Source organism: Pseudochaenichthys georgianus, chromosome 18 (assembly GCF_902827115.2).
Source record: "Pseudochaenichthys georgianus chromosome 18, fPseGeo1.2, whole genome shotgun sequence".
In the NCBI taxonomy this organism is placed as follows: domain Eukaryota; kingdom Metazoa; phylum Chordata; class Actinopteri; order Perciformes; family Channichthyidae; genus Pseudochaenichthys; species Pseudochaenichthys georgianus.
The window spans coordinates 15,856,545-15,875,551 of record NC_047520.1 but is presented as its reverse complement, the minus strand read 5'-3'; the positions used below and the strand labels follow the sequence as shown (position 1 = coordinate 15,875,551).

The 19,007-nt window shown below is 40.6% G+C and overlaps 1 protein-coding gene and 1 long non-coding RNA gene across 4 annotated transcripts in view; one reads left to right on the top strand and one right to left on the bottom strand.

Annotated features, from left to right (window-relative positions):
- Window positions 1-19,007, bottom strand: part of pcxb (pyruvate carboxylase b) — a 331,727-nt gene that overhangs the window by 54,236 nt on the left and 258,484 nt on the right. For all 3 annotated transcript variants that reach the window (XM_071206476.1, XM_071206477.1, XM_071206478.1), the window contains exons 15-16: window positions 15,991-16,212; window positions 8,120-8,276 (exon numbers count right to left, since the gene is read on the bottom strand). In XM_071206476.1, the coding sequence (XP_071062577.1) occupies window positions 8,120-8,276; window positions 15,991-16,212 (379 nt within the window). The remainder of the gene's footprint in view (window positions 1-8,119; window positions 8,277-15,990; window positions 16,213-19,007) is intronic.
- LOC139435754 (uncharacterized) lies at window positions 4,314-5,125 on the top strand. Its single transcript, XR_011644963.1, has 3 exons — window positions 4,314-4,424; window positions 4,869-4,929; window positions 5,049-5,125. It is a non-coding gene; the product is annotated as an uncharacterized lncRNA (long non-coding RNA).

Here is a 19,007-nt window from a genome sequence, read left to right as displayed (position 1 = left end):
TTAGGGAGAACACTTCTTGTTTGTGATTGGACAGAGCCAGCCAGAGAAGCACTGCTGTGATTGGTTGTTTTTGCTGCCAGTCAAGAAATGACGCTTCGTGATTGGTCAATACCCGACAGCGAAATATGTCCCAACCATGGTCCCACAAGGTATGGTCCCAACACATCAGCCGTTAGCACACACTCAGATCTCACAGCTCCTCATATCTGTTCAGAAACTGGACAAAAGTTAAACATGTACAATCCACAGACTGTCTATGTCATGGTGAATACAGTCGCTGCTTTATTTATGTCTGTATGATGTTGTTGTGAGTGTGTACGGAGCAGCTACAGGTTAGTTTAGCCTGATGAATCCGATTCAGAAAACACGCATTTTAAAAGCTTTTCGCCTGCCGTCTTGTCTGCAGACTTGTCAAAGCGTTAATTCATGGTTTTTACTAACTGCTATCAGTATGTAGTCACTTCGGCATCACTTTGAAACGTGTATTACAATTAAATCACGATCAAATATGTTCATTTTGTTGTAGGATTTACATGGAGATACGCCCAATGCCCTCTCCAGCGCCTCTTGTTTGAATGACAGCATTGACAGGAGCAAACACAGCTGACAGCCGCGGTGAAACTCGAGCAGCCGCGGTGAAACTCGAGCGATTAAAGCGATGCGAATATTGGGTGGTCTACCATAGTATTTACATGGAGATAAGCCCCTTAAAAACCATGAGTTAATAAAGCATTAATTCTGTATTTACTCCCGTCATTCAAACAAGACGCTGGAGAGGGGGCGGGCCGTATCTCCATGTAAATCCTATCGGAATCGGATCCATCAGGCTAAACTAACCTGTAGCTGCTCCGTCCACGCTCACAACAACGTCATACAGACAAATAAAGCAGCGACTGTATTCACCATGACATAGACAGTCTGTGGTTTGTACATGTTTAACTTTTGTCCAGTTTCTGAACAGATATGAGGAGCTGTGAGCTCTGAGTGTGTGCTAACAGCTAACAGCTGATGTGTTGGGCTAATGCTGCGGCGTTTTGTGAAATGCTGTAGTGTTTTGTGAAATGCTGTGGTGTTTTCTGAAATACTGTGGCGTTTTGTGAAATGCTGTGGTGTTTTCTGAAATACTGTGGCGTTTTGTGAAATGCTGTGGTGTTTTCTGAAATACTGTGGCGTTTTGTGAAATGCTGTGGTGTTTTCTGAAATACTGTGGCGTTTTGTGAAATGCTGTGGTGTTTTCTGAAATGCTGTGGTGTTTTGTGAAATACTGTGGCGTTTTGTGAAATGCTGTGGTGTTTTCTGAAATGCTGTGGTGTTTTGTGAAATGCTGTGGTATTTTCTGAAATGCTGTGGTGTTTTCTGAAATGCTGTGGTGTCTTGCACTTCAGGGCCACCGTACTTAATGTTGTGCCACGAGAGGATTACCAGTGTCCAGTATTTATTTATTCAGCACTCCAATGCATACACGCGCTGCCTAGTGTTCGGCACCAAAACAAAATAATGTCCAGAATCTCTGACTCAGCGCTGACAAAATCATTATGTGAATCATGTGTAGCAGCAGTGGTGGACAGTATCTAAGGTAATTTACTGTTGTGTGGTACTTAAATACAACTTTCAGGTACTTGTACGTCAATGCTTTCATTTCCTACTACTTTAAACTTCTACTCCAGTAGCTCTCAAAGGCAATTACTATAGTTTTAACTCATTTATTTGTAACTTGTAATTACTTTGAAGATTCCAATTCATAATACAAAATGTAATTCTGTATATTTCTCTAACTACCTATAAGTATGAATAGCTACCATTTAGGAGGAGCGCTTGTAATGAACTAAAGATAAGAGTACTCATACCACCTCTGTGTATTAGCTAGTTGATATTTTCTAAAAATAATATCTAGTTGGCGATCAAACAGCCATTTTGGATGTTCAAAGAAATGTGCGTTCTTCTTGCTGCGGAGTGTACTGTAACCCTGTGTCATGCACTTTAAATCAATTATATGAAATGAAATTACACGTTAACTTGATTTAGTTAATGAAGACACTGACTCGGGCTACTTGGCCGCGGGCCGCTGCGCTGCGAGCGTCGCGGGTGAGAAAGCCACAGATAAAAGGGAGGAGGTGGAGAGAGAGTCGGGCCAACAGATCAAAACCATTAATCACAATCATGTGCACATTGTCCATGGCACTGCCCCTGAGAGAGATGAAGAGCAGTCGGGGTACAGAGAGGGAGTTAAAAGAGGGAAATAAGTGTGTTATACTGAGAGATGAATGGAGGCATAAAAAGGAACTTATAACAGTGGGGATAAATAATGTGATAGGAGACGGGGAGAATAAAAAGTGTGTGTGTGTGTTTCAATGTGAAGAAGTGGGGAGGGGACAGCTGCATTAGTCATAAAGCCACTCCTAATTTATTTCAGGTGAGGGGAATTGCACCTTGCATGCAGGGCTGTGTGTGTCAATAGAGGCTTCTCAATTCTTAAATGTCCCCTCCTCGAGACTTACGGTACGTCCACACAGCAGCTTCAGAAGAAACTTCCACCGCTTCCAACGCTTCTCTGCCCATTGACTTTGAATGGGGATGACGCCACTTTGCCTCGCTTTTCCCCAAACTGCATTGTGGGGGAGCGAAGCGAAGATTTCCAGGATGTCCAGGATTCAAAAGTTGAGCAATGTTCAACTTTTGAAGCTGAGCTGGAAGCGCCAGCCAATCAAACATGTTTATGCAAATCTGACAGTAGAAGCGCTAGCCAATCAAACCGCGTGTAAGCAGGGAGAACCAGACCGCAGTTAATTTCCTCATATTCCAAACGAGATATTACGGTAGCAAATCACCCGGTTCTTTACGACCAGAACTATTAACGGGATACAAACCGGAGGAACCAGGCATGGAGGGAGGTGGCAGAGACAGTGGGGGAAACTGGTAGGTTTTCGCCTGTTTGGGGAGTTTATATATATATATATTGCTCTCATAAAATCCCCGGGGTTTTTTGCTTTGTATGTCGGGGGCGAGAGATTCATGTGATTGGTTGTTGGTCGCATTGCTCACAAAAAATCCCCAAGCTGTCAGACACGCCCAGCTCCAAGATTTTCGAAAAGCTGCTGTGTGGACGTCCCGTGAGTCCCGCCCACAGGAGATGCGAGTGGAGGACCGAGGAGGGGAACTGAGGAGAGAGGAGGGAACCGAGGAGAGAGGAGGGGAAGCAGCAGACGTTTAAAGAAATGAGAACTCCTCTCCTCTGAGCGGTCATAAGCGACGTCCGTTCATTATTACGTGGCAACAGCTGCATCAGCTGTCGAGTGTTTTGTCATAGCGCTGTATTTTATAATCTCTGTTACATCAGCTGAACATTGTTCCCCCGCATATTTACTTTGAATTCATTGAGAGTGCGGTATAATGAGACAATAACAGGCTACAGATGCGGACACACACACACAAATATATTTATATAAATATTATATACAATTTAAAGTATGAGAGCACTCTCATAATAACGTAACGCAATCAGAGACTGGATATATCCCCCCCCTCTCTCTGGTCGCTGAAATGGGGAATTGAAATTATGGGCCAAAAGTTGTATTTACAAGTAAGCAGAGGACACCAAACCAACTGAGACCCGTCTGTCCGCCGCATCTACGCACTGTACCACACACACACACACACACACACACACACACACACACACACACACACACACACACACACACACACACACACACACACACACACACACACACACACACACACACACACACAACACACACACACACACACACACACACACACACACACACACACACACACACACACACACACACACACACACACACACACACACACACACACACACACACACACACACACACACACACACACACACACACACACACACACACACACACACACACACACAGCTCCTGAAGCATAATCAGGCTACAGCCGTTGTGTATTTTATTATGTGAAGCACTAAATGGTCTTAGAAAAATATCGACTGTTTGTTTGTAGATATCTACTAAACTAAAGCAAATAAAGAGAGTAATGTAGGCCTGTTATACTGAGTGATATACATTTTACACACTGCTCTGCTTTCTGCAAGGACCTCACAGCTGTTCTCACTGTAAACATCGCCGCGATGAAAGCAGTTTCTAAAATAATATCCAGGAGATGCATGCAGAGCTGTCATTGGCTGAGATAAGTCCGGCCGTGCGTCACGCCTCCACCGTTCCCGGAAATGCATCCGTGGAGGAGCCATGGAGGACCCAGAGCTATTTAATAGAAGAGTTACGACATCTCCGTTCACTCCAATGGACCACTTTTTTACAGCAATGGCGGATCGTTGAGCCTCTCAATCGTTCCCCGGAAGTTAGCGCCAAGGCTGGCAGAGCTGTGGAGTTGCAGCATAATAGACCGTTCGTGACGGACTTTTAAAGGTAAGAAGAAGTTTAAAGATTTATATTGCGGATATTATCAGTACATCTGATTCAAATGAACATGTGTATTAAAGGATGTCAGTGGATTATCCCTAAATTAGTAGATGTAAGGAACGTTTACAGATAACAGATTAAGCTAGCATACCGAAGCAAGTTAGCAACACACGTTGAACAGCCTTTTAATTGTAAATTCCGTTCTCTTAATGTCATTTCGTCCAACATGTTGAATTAGAGAAGAGGGGCTTCTAAACGGGATTGTATGCGGGGGTGGAGGGAGTTAAATATTAGATAAATATAACTTTGGTGCGTGTAAGAGTGAGTGTTTTTAGCAGAGCCATATTGTGCCATATTGTGCCATATTGTGTCCATATTGTGTCCTTGTGATTCTGTTGATTATTACTATTATTACTATTATTATTATTATTAGTCTGTATAATGTTGCAGCTCAGCTGATTCTGGATTGATGGCAAAGGGAGAGGCACTTAAGTGAGAGTGAAAACACAAAGTACGTTTAATACTACTGTTTTATATAAGTAAACACCTTATCTCCCCAAGGCATTTCCCATCCAATAGGTGTGCTGTGTGTGTATAACCCTTTCTCCTGTCTGTTACTCCCTCTTTCAGCACAAGAACCAGAGGGGGATTCAATGGAGCCTGAATACCTGCACTGAGACCCTCACCCTGCACCCTGAGTCTCAACTCTGTGTTTTTCAAGCCTTTCCCTGTTTTTTTGTATTAAACAAAACATTAAGCTTTCCCAATGGTGTGGTTTTCGTTTTGTGAAAAAGTGCAAATGCAGTGTTTGTATATAATTACATCACATATTTTGTTGCTGTTGGTCGTGAAATTGCTCCTGCTGACTTGAGCCAGCCATTTTTTCCTCCGCTCTGTGTCAGTGGGGAAGCCGTACATTCGTACTCCTTTCTCTGAGCAATTTGAGCATCCCCAGGCAGCACATCAAACCATGGTGGCTACTAGGAGGCAGCACAGCAAACCAGGACAACACGGAGGAAAAGGCACCGACAAACTGCATGATATGCTATTCAATGTTTATTGAATTCCATGTATTTGCAATGGATGTTCCTAAAGCAACACATTTAACATCATCATCATCATATCCTGTCGGTCTCCTGTACTTTCTGAAAGCCATAAAGACGACATTAGTCATTTAGATAACTTGTGTCCTCAATTACCAGGGGATTACAGAAACTACCATGAATTTAAGAAAATGGTAGAAATGAATCCAATCTGAATTTTAAAGCATTACTTTAGATCCCCTCCCTCTAAATGTATCAATAAACATTAGAAAGTGATGCTCCTGACTACCATACAAGTTTAAGAAGATAATATTGGTTTGAAAGAATTCAAAGCTATAAATAAACAGCAACAGGCTCTTTAACAAGGCACTGTTAGTAACATGTAAACTAGTTGTTCACACTAATCCTAATATTATCACTTAATATTAGCAAATTCGATTTTATTTTTTAAAACATATTGATGTAAATACATACACATATCAATTTGTTGTATAAATATTGCAAATCAAAACCTTTATTCACTAATAATTAACAAAAATCGTAGTTCTATCTCCTGTTATCAATGCATTCACATTGCCCGCCATGAACTTCCGGGGAACGATCCTCTTCTACATGAACCACGTGACGATAACCGTTTTTGGACTTCCGGTGTCGTAACTCTTCTATCTATATGGCGCTGGGAGGACCCATCAGTGTATCCTCGGTTATTGCTCCTCCAGAGAGCCTCCTTCGACGCTCGATCCTCGAAGTGCATTTAGAGAAATGAGATGTCCTTCAAAATGGCGCGCTGAAATTCATTTCCGGGTCACTACCGAAGGACGGAGGAGTCGAGGAGGGGACATTTGAGTATTGAGAAGCCTCTTTTGTCTGTGTGGAGCTGCATGCAGGGGTGTGTGTGTGTGTGTCATCCACATCATGGAGGTAGCTAGTGAATCCATTTGGAGAAGTGTTAGAGGAGTGTGTGTGCATGTGTGTAGGCACAGGAAGTGTGTATGGCTCTAAAGACATTACTTGTAGACATCTGCATCAGTGGTGTGTGGAAGTCACTGCGCATGACAGGAGGAAACAGCCAAACCACCAGGTTCACCTGACTAATGTGTGTGTTAGTGGTTAGCTATTGTACAGATTATTTTCATATTTAACAACAAAGCAGCTGTGTCCCTTTCATTTTATAGAGAGAAATGTTTTCAGTATAGGTTAAATGACTTGAAAGGAAATAGAAAGGTGTTTTATGTACAAGATGACAATTGGATGATTGATTGATTGAAGCATCCTGCACCACATGTGTCCATCTCCTAAGTGCTTACATCACCCTCTAGCCACCAACAGCCAATACAATCATGTAATCATCATATTGACGTTAAATCCATACCCACACATTTATATACGAGAGGAAACCTGTATGAAGGAAAGTCTATTTTAGCCACCAGGCTTCTCCTGGCTCAAATCACATATACTTTCAGATAACAGTTTTTCCTTAATTAACAAACATATTTTTATTGCATGTTTCTTCTGGTATATTTTTATGTTATATTTTATATTTTTACCATACTTGCTTTATTTGTATTACTTTGTTCTTGTGAGCAGACGGTTTGTAGCTAATCTTACGCGTTTGGATTGTTGGTGTATTGTTAATTACGGTGTTCTCTTGGGGTTATTGTTTTTCTATTGTTTTGATGAATTGTTCATGTAATTATTCCCAGATGGCAATTATTTTCACTTTCAATTTTCTTTTCACAAACAAAATGAAATATGTATGAAGTCGATAAATAATATGACAGTGACAGACAATAACGCCGGGGGAGCGCAGCTGGTTTCCAGAAAATCCTTCTGACAATTCAATACAAATGTTTTCAAAACATTAAAAAGAGTTACATAGGAAAATGACAAAGTTACTCAAGAGATATGAAGGATCTGCTTTCATCTCGACTGTGTTCCAAATACTGAACAAACCACTTACAATTATATTATTCAGTGCATTTATTAAAAAATGTATGTTAAGCTTAGTGTGTATACTATCCACCGAAATGTACAACAGTGTGTTAATTTCTCTAGCATTAGTGGACATAGAACATTGATTTTCGAAGCAAATGCAAAATAATTCTTGCAAATAAGACTCTTAATGTCACGAGTGTTGAATAAACAAATTATTTGTTCTTAATGTTGGGTATAGTCAGTGTCCCAATCCCAAACTTACAAACCCTTCCCCTCTCCACTTCCACTCCGTTTGTGTTGAAGGTACGCCACATTAAGGGCCGTTCCAAACAAACTAGTGGGGTATGCTAGTTATTTAACTCTTCAACAGGAAGTTATCAAACCTCCAACAGGAAGTTATCAAACCCTCCAACAGGAAGTTATCAAACCCTCCAACAGGAAGTTATCAAACCTCCAACAGGAAGTTATCAAACCTCCAACAAGAAGTTTTAAAATAATAATAATATTATTTATAATTGTTTGCCTTGAGAAGCTCATTCTATACCATGGTTACAGGAAGTCACGACACTTCCTGTTTCTGCCGATGAGAGGAAAGTTCATCCGGAAGTTTGCCGTTGCATTCACACCTTACACATTAACGGACCCTCATTCAGCTGAGAGTGAGAATACACACTTCGCCACACAGTCTGTTTGGAATTGGGCCTCAGTGTGTGTGTGACTCACTTAAAGACAGCGTTGTCGGGGTAGTTGGTGTAGCCCACAGCGTTGGCTCCTCTCAGCAGCATCTGGAAGGGGATGTTTGGGATCAGAGCTCTGAGCTCCTGGAGCCTCTTCCACGGGCACTCTGACAGGAAACGCATGGCCACGTCAAATGTGGCACCTACACACACACACACACACACAGAGAGAGAGGGATTGCACCTTATTTAGTATACCTATAGTATATATAGTTTCATCCCAACTTTGATCTAAACTTAACTCAAAAACTCCTATTTCACAAATATAACACACTAATAGAGGCTGGAATTAAATATCTGATGATGCACGCACATTCATTGTTCATCCTAACACTTTCATCATTTCACTCTGAAGTCACTTTAGAATCGAAGAAATCTTTGGGCGAGGGCGAGGCGAAAAAAAGAGATAGCAATCTCTCATTTCCCTTTCGTGGGGGAGTAGATTAGTACATCTCATACCCGTTTATCATATCAGCCAGAAATATTGAAGCCTGTAGTGGTTTTCTGCTGATCCAACACTGTCATCATTACATTTCATTTTCAGAGCACTCATACATTTGGACAGGACACTAAGCACAACTGGATGTTCCCGACTCTGGAGGAGCAGGAACCCCTGGAAACCCTCCTTATCCATTTTGTTTTTGTTATACTCCCCCTGACTTGGATTTCAGCCGACCTCAGCGTCTCATAAACAGCTAGCTAGGAGCTGAAATGAATCTGATGTTAAACACATTAGTATCAACGTATTTTAGAATGTGAAGTATCAAAACAGGACGCTGATTGAGGCATTCATCTGGGACCGCAGACTCATCATTTGATAACAGGGATGAAGAGTGGCAGCTGGCAGAACATTAAGCCGAGCACTGCTGTCCTTTTTGGAAAGAAAGGCAGCATACAATCTGTCATGAAGAAGAGATGAAATGAAATCAGGGAGAAAGATGATAACAAGTCTGGTATGCAATGCCCACCATATCACCACTAACATATATAGTAATGTTTAAATCATAAAAGGTGTGGGAATATATGAGCCTATAACATCTTCTGTATGTGTGTAAGGTATACAGTACTAATACCACCTTACAGTATATTCACTCTTACTCCATACAAATGTCCCCTGGTGGGAAATTAAGTTTTATAAGATAAACTTCTATAGCATGCTCTTGAGCCAATAAAGCAAAGCCTATGATGAATATAAAAAGATGAAGGCCTGAAGTCTCACACGCACAACTCTGCAGTTATCAGCATTTTTGCTTAAGTGTGCAATTATGGCCCTGATGCATCAGACAGTTTATCCTGTCAGATCAATGTTTATGTCTCCATGATCCCACTTAATCACTCTGGAGCTTTGATTTGCTGCCGCTGCTGGTCAGGCTGTAATGCGTGTGCACGCTGCTTGCACCGAGGAAACAGCTCCCGTCCTTAAAAGGAAGCACCGAAATCAAGTGGATCACATCACTCCAGTTTTCAAGTCTTTACTTGAGGCTTTCTTGTCCTAAAAATTTACCTCAAAATATTACAACAGGTTTTGAAGCACTGAATAGTTTGTTCCAAAATACATATCTGATCTTCTGCTACATTAAACCATCAGGGTCCCTAGAGTCAAACATAAACATGGAGAAGCAGCGCTCCGTTACCATTCATGGATTTTCACTTGTTTTTTCTATTTGACCCTGCTTTATTTGTGTTCTCTTGGCTTTCAAATGACTGTTTTGAAATGTACTTTAGTATTGTATTTTTGATGTACTATATCTTTTAAAGTATTTGGTTCAAATTGCCTTGAGTTGAAATGGGCTACTGTATTTTAATAAACTTGCCTCGACTCGAAACATGCAGGGGATTCTTGCGGGCTAAATGTACAATAACTTAAACTCTCCAGCTTTACCATTAGATAACTTAGCAACTGTGGAAATACATTTGAAGAACCATATAGATACATTATGTGACCCAATTCATATAATTGTATCTTGATGGTGTTTGGAGGAACGCTATATGAGGAAGGGTCTTAATCCTCAAAGGGCTTTCACAGGACTTAATCTCTTTTTGATTCATCCAGCCTCTGAAACATGGGAAAGCAATACAATGTTCCCATTTTGCATAGGGACAGTATGTCAGGTGCACAGCGTTCATTACTCGCAAGGTCATCTCCCTTCAGTGATTTATCGTGGTTCAAGCAGTATAATATTCTCTGGAATAAAAGTGAATTGTATATTTGGTAGTTATTCCTCCTATGGCCATTTAGTGATGTGCAATTACAAGCTGTCCTTGTGGGAGAGTGCATGCAGGAGCTGGAGTCTTTACCGCAGCGCTGGTCTAATTTGGGTTTCGCAAACTAAATCAATACGAGGCGAGAGCACGGCTGATACTAGTGAACCTGGGAATGTTGGGTATTGAAAGCCGAGCGAAAGAAGGATGATTAACAGAGGGGATGGGAAACACACGGTCTGATATTTACACTGACATCAAAGATTATAGCATTCAATTATTATCAGAGGAGCTTTTTACACAACATAATAATAATAATAATCCTTATATTTATTATAGCGCTTTATCAAAGACTCTCAAAGCGCTTTACAAATACACATTACACATACAGATATGTAATGGTCATCTACTGTGGACAATACCCACAGGAGCAAATTAGGGTGAAGTGTCTTGCCCAAGGACACACCGGCCTGACGCAGTGGGGCGGGAGCGGGTTTCGAACTGGAGTTCCCCAACGCCCCCTTGATCTGATGATCAAACACACAGACCACTGCGCCAACCGTCCCTTAACATGTCTCCTCCACAAGTCTTATCATGCCTCGTGTGACTCTGGAGGAGCCTTATAAACTCTGAGAAATAACAAATGATGAGGCTTTGATTGGGCATTCAGAGGGGGAAGAATAAGAGGAAGATCGAAGAGACAGAAGGCAGCATATGAAACAAGGAGAAGCTAGACTGGCAGTCACAGAGCGCCAAGGCTAATGGTGCATTCGTGTGCTCCTCGGATTCTCCATTTCCCTACTTGGGAAGTCATTCTTCTCTATTGAAAATGCATTATAGTGAAATATTTGATTTGACTTCAACCCCACTGCAGAACGGGCATAGCTTAAGCTATGAATTCCTATTTTGGTCTTGAAAAATATGTTTTAGGGGATGAGTATGGACAAACTATTTGTGTGTGTAAGAAAGGCATAAACAACCAATTGAAATGCACCGTTAATCTCATGAGGAAAGGTGATTCCTGTTCCTTTTTTACAAATGATCACTCATTTGTAAAAGTGTCGTTCCTACTTAACTAGTCAAACTAACATCAAAATATTATTAGAATCACAAAGCATGCTATTACCCTGTAAAATAGTAGAGTCACAGCAAGGATCCAGAGAGGATCTCTATCATTTATTTAGCCTTAAAATGTTTAAATAATGAGAAACTATTTAGTTTTTCTCGGACTCATAATCATATCATGCAGGAACTACTGACGCCCCGAGAGGATCCACGAGCACATGACATTCCTCTTGGATGATTCAGCGGAGCTTCTCTAAACTAAAGAGACAACGTGACGCTGCTCAGCTCATAACATCAGCCGGTACAGAATCATTATGTCGGGGGTGTTTAAGGGTTTCTGTTTTACATTTCATTTCAATGATTGCTGTGGTGGTGCTATAATTGGCAGAGTCGAGCATATTCAATTTGTCTGGATGTTTCATGAACACAGAACACTGTTTAAACTTCAAGAGCTTTCATCCACAGAAGATTTCAAAAGTCATCTCCCACCGCAACTCAAGCAGCAGCGGCGCTTTATGAGAGTTTAAAAGGAAGACACAAAGGAAGATGTATTCACCTTTCTCTTGACGTGTTATCATGACTGGATTCAATTCAGAGGCCAGATTATTCCTGTGATGGCTTTGAGCTTGTACGGCAGCAGATGCTCAAATGATGAATGTTTAACACGTCGTCTGCTCAGAAATAATTACACGTTGTAAAGAAAACAATATTCAATGACTGTAAATTGTTGAAAAGGACACGGTTTTCCCATAATAAATGTATCTTATAACCATCATTTCAACAATAATACAACCCCAGTCATAGTTTTGGAAATCTTACCCAACTGCAGTTCAATGGTTATGGCTTTCAAAAAACATGTGAAGCCTCAGTGGTGAAAACAGGAAGCTCCTCGTACATTAACATACTGAACGCTCAGCCATAAAATGCTCCCAAAGCATGCTTTCTGCCAGCTTTTATTGACTGCTTTGCACAGCTTCCTGTTTCTCACACAGATGAGGCCCCAGATGAATATTCAAGAAAACCTAATAGAGAGCTCAGCTTGTGCTCTTTCATCAGTAAAGCATAGACATGTCTGCGAGCTTCCAGTTCCCAAAAAGAAGATTTACCACAGCTCCCGAAAGCCCCATTTGACTGTGTTTAGACCCAGAGAGTGCTAAGATCCTCAGAGGTAAGGTGAGGTTGTGTCACTGCGAGATTATGAATGAGGGTAAACAACATTTTAACGTGAGCGAGAGGTTTAATGCTTTAAATATAAGCTAATGACATGTTAAAAAAAGCATTTATGTCCCTTAATCAAAGCACTTTGAGAACAGGTCCACGGTATAATGAGACAAGGATCTGTTCTGGCACCTATTCAACGATTTCCCTCCAGAGTGGTGAACTGAGTTCACTGCCAGTTATCACAGTCTCTCTTCAAAGATTTAATTTTAAATGCTCAAACACGGCTAAGCTGAATTAATACCATCCTCCCCTGGTCAGTCTCGTAATAACATCACGATATACTGGGATGCCTTCGAGCCCTTTTCTGAAATATCTCCTGGATGTTTTACTTTCGCTATAACTTTCAATCTGTTCAAACATGAGATGAGTAGACAGTTGCTTAATATGCTCCAATTGCTCTCCCACAGTAATGGAATATATTGTTTTCCTCTAACTGGAGCACCGTGACCGGCTACTGGGAGGAATTCAATCTGAGAGAAGCGTTTACAGAGCTGAGGTTTTACTGGGCAGTCTCTCTCCTCGTATTTTTATTCTCTCCTCACTTTGCTCAACCATCTAACAAATGCACAGCGACTTAAACGGAAAGCGCTTTTACTCTAGGCTTTTGTTGTTTGGTTCTCATGTTTGTTCTTGGGATCTGACTAAAGCACTCCAAGTCATTTAAGCACGATCACTCCATGTGGTTTACCATAATTGAGCATTAAATTAAACGTTTCAACCTCAAGAGGTTCGCTGGGCATATCTCTTCCACAAATGTGTGTGTCCTAAGTGTTCAAACGGGAATTTATTATTTGAAACCGGTTCACGACAATTGTTCTTCACACAGGACAGCTATCAAGAAGTGTTGATAATTGCAGACTGTTCAAACATAAGACAAGTCGTTTTTGTTCTCTGGCCAATTTCACAGTAATTGCATATTATCCAGGGACACTATTGGACTCAAGAGGTTTCAATAATGCATGATTTTCTCTATTCATTCACGACAATGAAGAGGCTACAATCATTGTCTATTGAGGGAACTTGCTGGAGACGGTGAAGATGGGAGGACGAGATATCATTTAAACGGCGCATGATTTCCACAGCTCAAACTGGAAAAACAAAGAGGCACAATCACGAGAAGATCTACGGTGAGAGTGGAGAGAGAATGGAGAGAGCAGGCATGTCTTCAGACGCATTAAAATGCAGGAGTGCATACACAAAGAGATGAATTAACATTATAAGTATCTGAAGAGGGAAATAAATGCAAATCTTACGTGACTGATTGTATGAGATCACACATTGTGGGTATTTCCTCAGGTGTAATGGCTCCTTAGAGTGCCACATGGTAAGTCTGATACCACTCATGTCTGTACCAAGAGGTTTAAATAAAGTCAATGCAGAGGTGTCTTATATCCATGTTCTTTCTAATGACCAGCATTAACAGATTCCTTTGGTTGCAAAAAAAAATATATCTTGTAGTTAAGTAAAAAAATACAAGAGTGTAGGAATACTCTGTTACAGTAAAAGTCCTGCATTCAAAATGTTCCTCAAGTAAAAGTATTCTCATCAAAATATAGTTAAAGTAGCGACAATAAAAGTAGTCGTTGTGCAGATTGGTCCATTTCAGAATAATATATATGATATGTTTTATAATGATTGATCAAGTGTTCTCAAAGCTGGTGAAGGTGCAGCTAGTTTGAATGACTTTGTATCCTGCAGGGTAGCTGGTGGATTTACTCCAGGTGGAACTAAAGTCTGATTCAACACGTGATTATATTTCACATCATTCATCCACATCTGTAAAGTACTGTAACTCAAGTTATTCAATACATGTAGTGGAGTAGAAGTACTAAGTAGCAAAATATTTAAATACTCCAGTAAAGTACAAGTACCTCAACAGTTTACTCAAGTACAGTACAACATAATTATATATATATTATTTATTTCCCATTTAAATAAAGCAATGTTAATTCGGTTAACAATTTGTTTAATTTTTCCCTTTAAAAAATAACAAAAAGTACCTACAAGAATACCGTTAAAGTACCGGATCGATAAGCAGTATCGATAAGAGTAGCAGTACCGTAACAAACCTTAACGATACCCATCCCTAGATATTACACAAGTAAAGTGTTAAGAGAGTGAAATGTTGCTTTACGAATTTCAACACTTGATGCTGTCACATTGATTCCAATTTCAGTTCCCTGTATTTGCCTAACTGAATTAGTTTAAAAAGAGAAAACATTTTGAATAAAAGTTGACTAAAATGTAATTTTTCATCGACTAAAAGTTGACTAAAACGTTTTCAGTTTTCGTCGACTAAAACTGGACTAAAACTATGAAGGATAGAAATTACTAAAATGTGACTAAAACGAATAACCATTTTCGTCTAAAGACTAACACTAAATCAAAAATAGCTGCCAAAATGCACACGGCTACAGTATGGTCTGTAAGTTAATAAATATGGGGAAAGGACACGCTTAGTTATCTTAGCATTGAGAGTGGGAGCAGGGTAAGGGTGCTAGCCTAGCTCTTTATTGGCTAATTAATCCTTACAAAAACTGAAGTATAGAATATGAGGAATAGCTCTAATGATGTGCAATAATATTCTATACTTCAGTTTTTGGAAGGATTAATTACTGTAAAGGCACATTCTCCAGTATATTTATCTAATTTCTGTTCAATTGCTATTTCTATCTCTGATACTTTAAATTCTGATATGCTGCATATTACTCGAGTAATAGAATACCGTACTTTTCGGACTATAAAGCGCACCTGCATATAAGCCGCAGCAGCTAAATTGTCTGTCTGTCTTGCTCTCGTTCTGTCTTCTCGGTTCCACTTTTACTTTGGCGCGCTACCTGTCTCACTCTTTTCCAGCCTCCAGCTTTTCCTGCTGGAGCCATGGATGTATAATAAGAACTGGAGCCCGCCGCTTAAAGGTGGCAGGCGCGGACCGGTCATAGAGCCCATAGGGTTAAAGGTGGTTAATTTTACCTGTAAAATCCATAGATTTAGGAGATTCCCTAGTGGCCGTTAGCCGTACAAAAAAGTCCGAAAAGTACGGTACATTGATTTGAGCTTTGTTTACTTATTTTTATGTTTATTTATATTTCTTGTCAAATTTATATTTTATACATTTTAAAATTAGATATTGGTTTTTAAAATGGCTTTAAAAAGACTTAGATATTATTTTTACAACTTATTCCTGTTATTTTGTTTATGTGTGCACCAATACACACCAAAGCAATTCTTTGCATTGATTCACAACCTGACTGATGTACATTTCCCGCTGTGGGACTGATAAAGGATTCTGATTTTGATGCTGATGATTTTCCAGTTTTATTTTATGGTGATGAAAACATTCCCAATAGTCAGGACCCAGAGACTCACCTCCCCAGTTCTCCAGGCTGTAGAGGTTGTTGAAGTTGTGGCTGACAAACGGCGAGATCTTCTTCAGGTCGTGGGTCCGAACCCTTGTTGCCAGGAGCGACTGGTGGGCATCCCTGAAGGTGGTATCCATTAGCAACAGACCTTGGTGGGCACGGACAGCCTTGGCGAATCCCTCCGGACCGTCACGCAGCAACACGTCGCGGAAACCCAGCGGAGGGTCTCCTGATGGGGAGGAGGGAGACAAATATGGATAAGAAGATTAATGTGGGGGTAAAAAGAGAGTCAGAAATCAAAGGGAAATAGTTTTGCGGTGTGTGAGAAATCCACATCAGATCAAGCTACCAGACTGTGCAGAAACGCATAATAAAGACTGCATTTATAACTGAAAATACATATATAAATAGATGCTGCAACATAAGTAGATCACAATAAAGAAGTTGTTATTTTTCTCTATTTAATTATAATAAAGTGAATTGATATGGCCTTGGACTTTGCAAAACTGGACATATCAAGAAACCCTTTATTTCTCCAGTTTATGGGCTCTCAGACTTCAGACCCTGCATAGTGCCGGGCAAGATGAACACTACCATACTGTAACAAGCACCCCTTCACAGGTAAACGGATGTTATTGACCCTGAGTTCCCTCTCAAGTCGTGCTGTGAACAAGTCCAGCTCTCTTCATAACTTCCACTAATGACGTGGACAGGGCCCTGCAGAAAAATAAGCCCTGCAGCCGGATTATTAAACACATCACCCACCGATTTGTAAAAATGTCTTTCTCCGCCTGACACTGACACTTATCGTCATCATCGGCTACAAAAAGTAAGCAGCACCTGGTGTACAACAAGGGACTGTGCAGTCGCCACCTGAAGGCGATCTGTTCCAGGATGGGAACTATTTCAATTCTCACAAATCTCAATTTATTTCAGACTTTTCCATCCTGTCACTCTGTGTTTTGATGCCACAAATCCCCATCATGCAAAAAAAAAAATAGAACAAACAAAATATATATATTTGTACCCATTTCAGCCTGTTTTCTTTGATATTGATTTGCCAAAATCATAAGGATTAATCTCATGCGACATTGTAAATATTTTAACCTAAACCACATATGTAAACCTCAGGATTTCCCAAAAAGGAAATGTCATGCATCACAAAAGTAAAAGGATTCCTGACCAAAAAATAGTGCAAATCCAGTTTTTTGACATATTTTAATTGCCACATAGAAATGTCAAACTCCTGGCTAAATCAAATGTCTTGAAAACCAGGTATGGTTCATCCCCTGGGGAAAATAAATATATATTTAAAAAAATAGTTCCAATCCATCCAGTTAATATTAAGATATTTAACAGTTTAAATGGACATGTGTTTAGAAGGGCTAGATAACATGTCACCAAACTCAGTGGGGTTTATCCAATGAAGACCATGAATGTTGCTACAGAATCTCATAACTCCATCTTATAGTTATTTCAGTCTTGACCGTAGTGATGTAGCATCGTGGCCTATCGAAGGCATGACAATGACCTGCATCTGGCAGATACACAAGAGAAAAAAATCACATGTATATCCATTAAGTATGTTCCAGAAACCTTGCTGTATGCCCCCATTAGGAAGCCAGGATGAACACTGTTGGACATGTTGCCATTAAATAAGTGTTTCTGGTTAGCATACAAGACTGTTATGTCACATACAGTTAGAATTAACATGGACTGTCAACGCTAAAAGCCTGAACGAGGAGGAATGGAAACAACTGCTGCGCAATCCCCATGACACATGCTTATGTTTCCAGTTCATAAAAGCTAAATAGTCCTTAAACAAACAAATTAAACAATACAGAGACCTTCTGTTCTCACCCTGCTCCCTCCTCTCCATGCCTGGCAATTAAACACAAGCACAACCAGAGGCATTCACATATTGGAAGTCAAATTGGGATCTATTGTTGCCCTTGTGTGCGCGATCATCAATCAATTAGACTAGTTAATGAGGTACTATCTGCCCGCTTAGTTGTCCTCCACTCACGGTCCCTCCCTCTCAATATTCGCTCTTGACCTTTTATTGTTGTACTTCATCCCTGAAAACAAATCTGAGAGCGCGCACACACACACACACACACACACACACACACACACACACACACACACACACACACACACACACACACACACACACACACACACACACACACACACACACACACACACACACACACACACACACACACACACACACACACACCACACACACACACACACACACACACACACACACTTCTCTTTTCTCAATTTATGATGTAGATTTTATCATTTGGTTGTTAAAGAGGTGGTATTTTTTCAGGAAAAATAATCAAGCCATTATGAATGTCTTGTAAATCTCGCGCCAGGCCGTACCCATATCCGCAGCAGGTCTCCAAGGTGAACAGCCTCTGGCATGTTAGATCAAGGTATGTTGGGCATACACACACACACACACACACACACACACACACACACACACACACACACACACACACACACACACACACACACACACACACACACACACACACACACACACACACACACACACACACACACACACACACACACACACACACACTCTGTGAAATCTCATCACTGCAGCAAATAGATACGGACACTTTGAACTTATCAAGATCTGTGTATAATACGGCGCCGTAGGAAACACACCCACACAGACAAATGATTTACACTTAAAGTCTTTCATAATTTGTCTCGCAGTCTTACAAAGTTGCTTTCTATGTTTTACTCATCTTTGACACATCGAGGACACATGAGGGCATCTGTAGTGGGACACCACTGAATATACAGTTTCCTATAGGAAGGTGAGTGGATTAATGTGCGTGTCAGATCATACATGCAGAACCAGAGAGCGCTAGAGCCATGAAAGTCCCGTGGGTGATGTATATGATCATTGACCCATTTACACACAACACTGTCCCTAGCATTGAAAACACGTTACTCCCACTCGCGCTTCTTTCACTTCCCTCCTCCTTTTCCCAG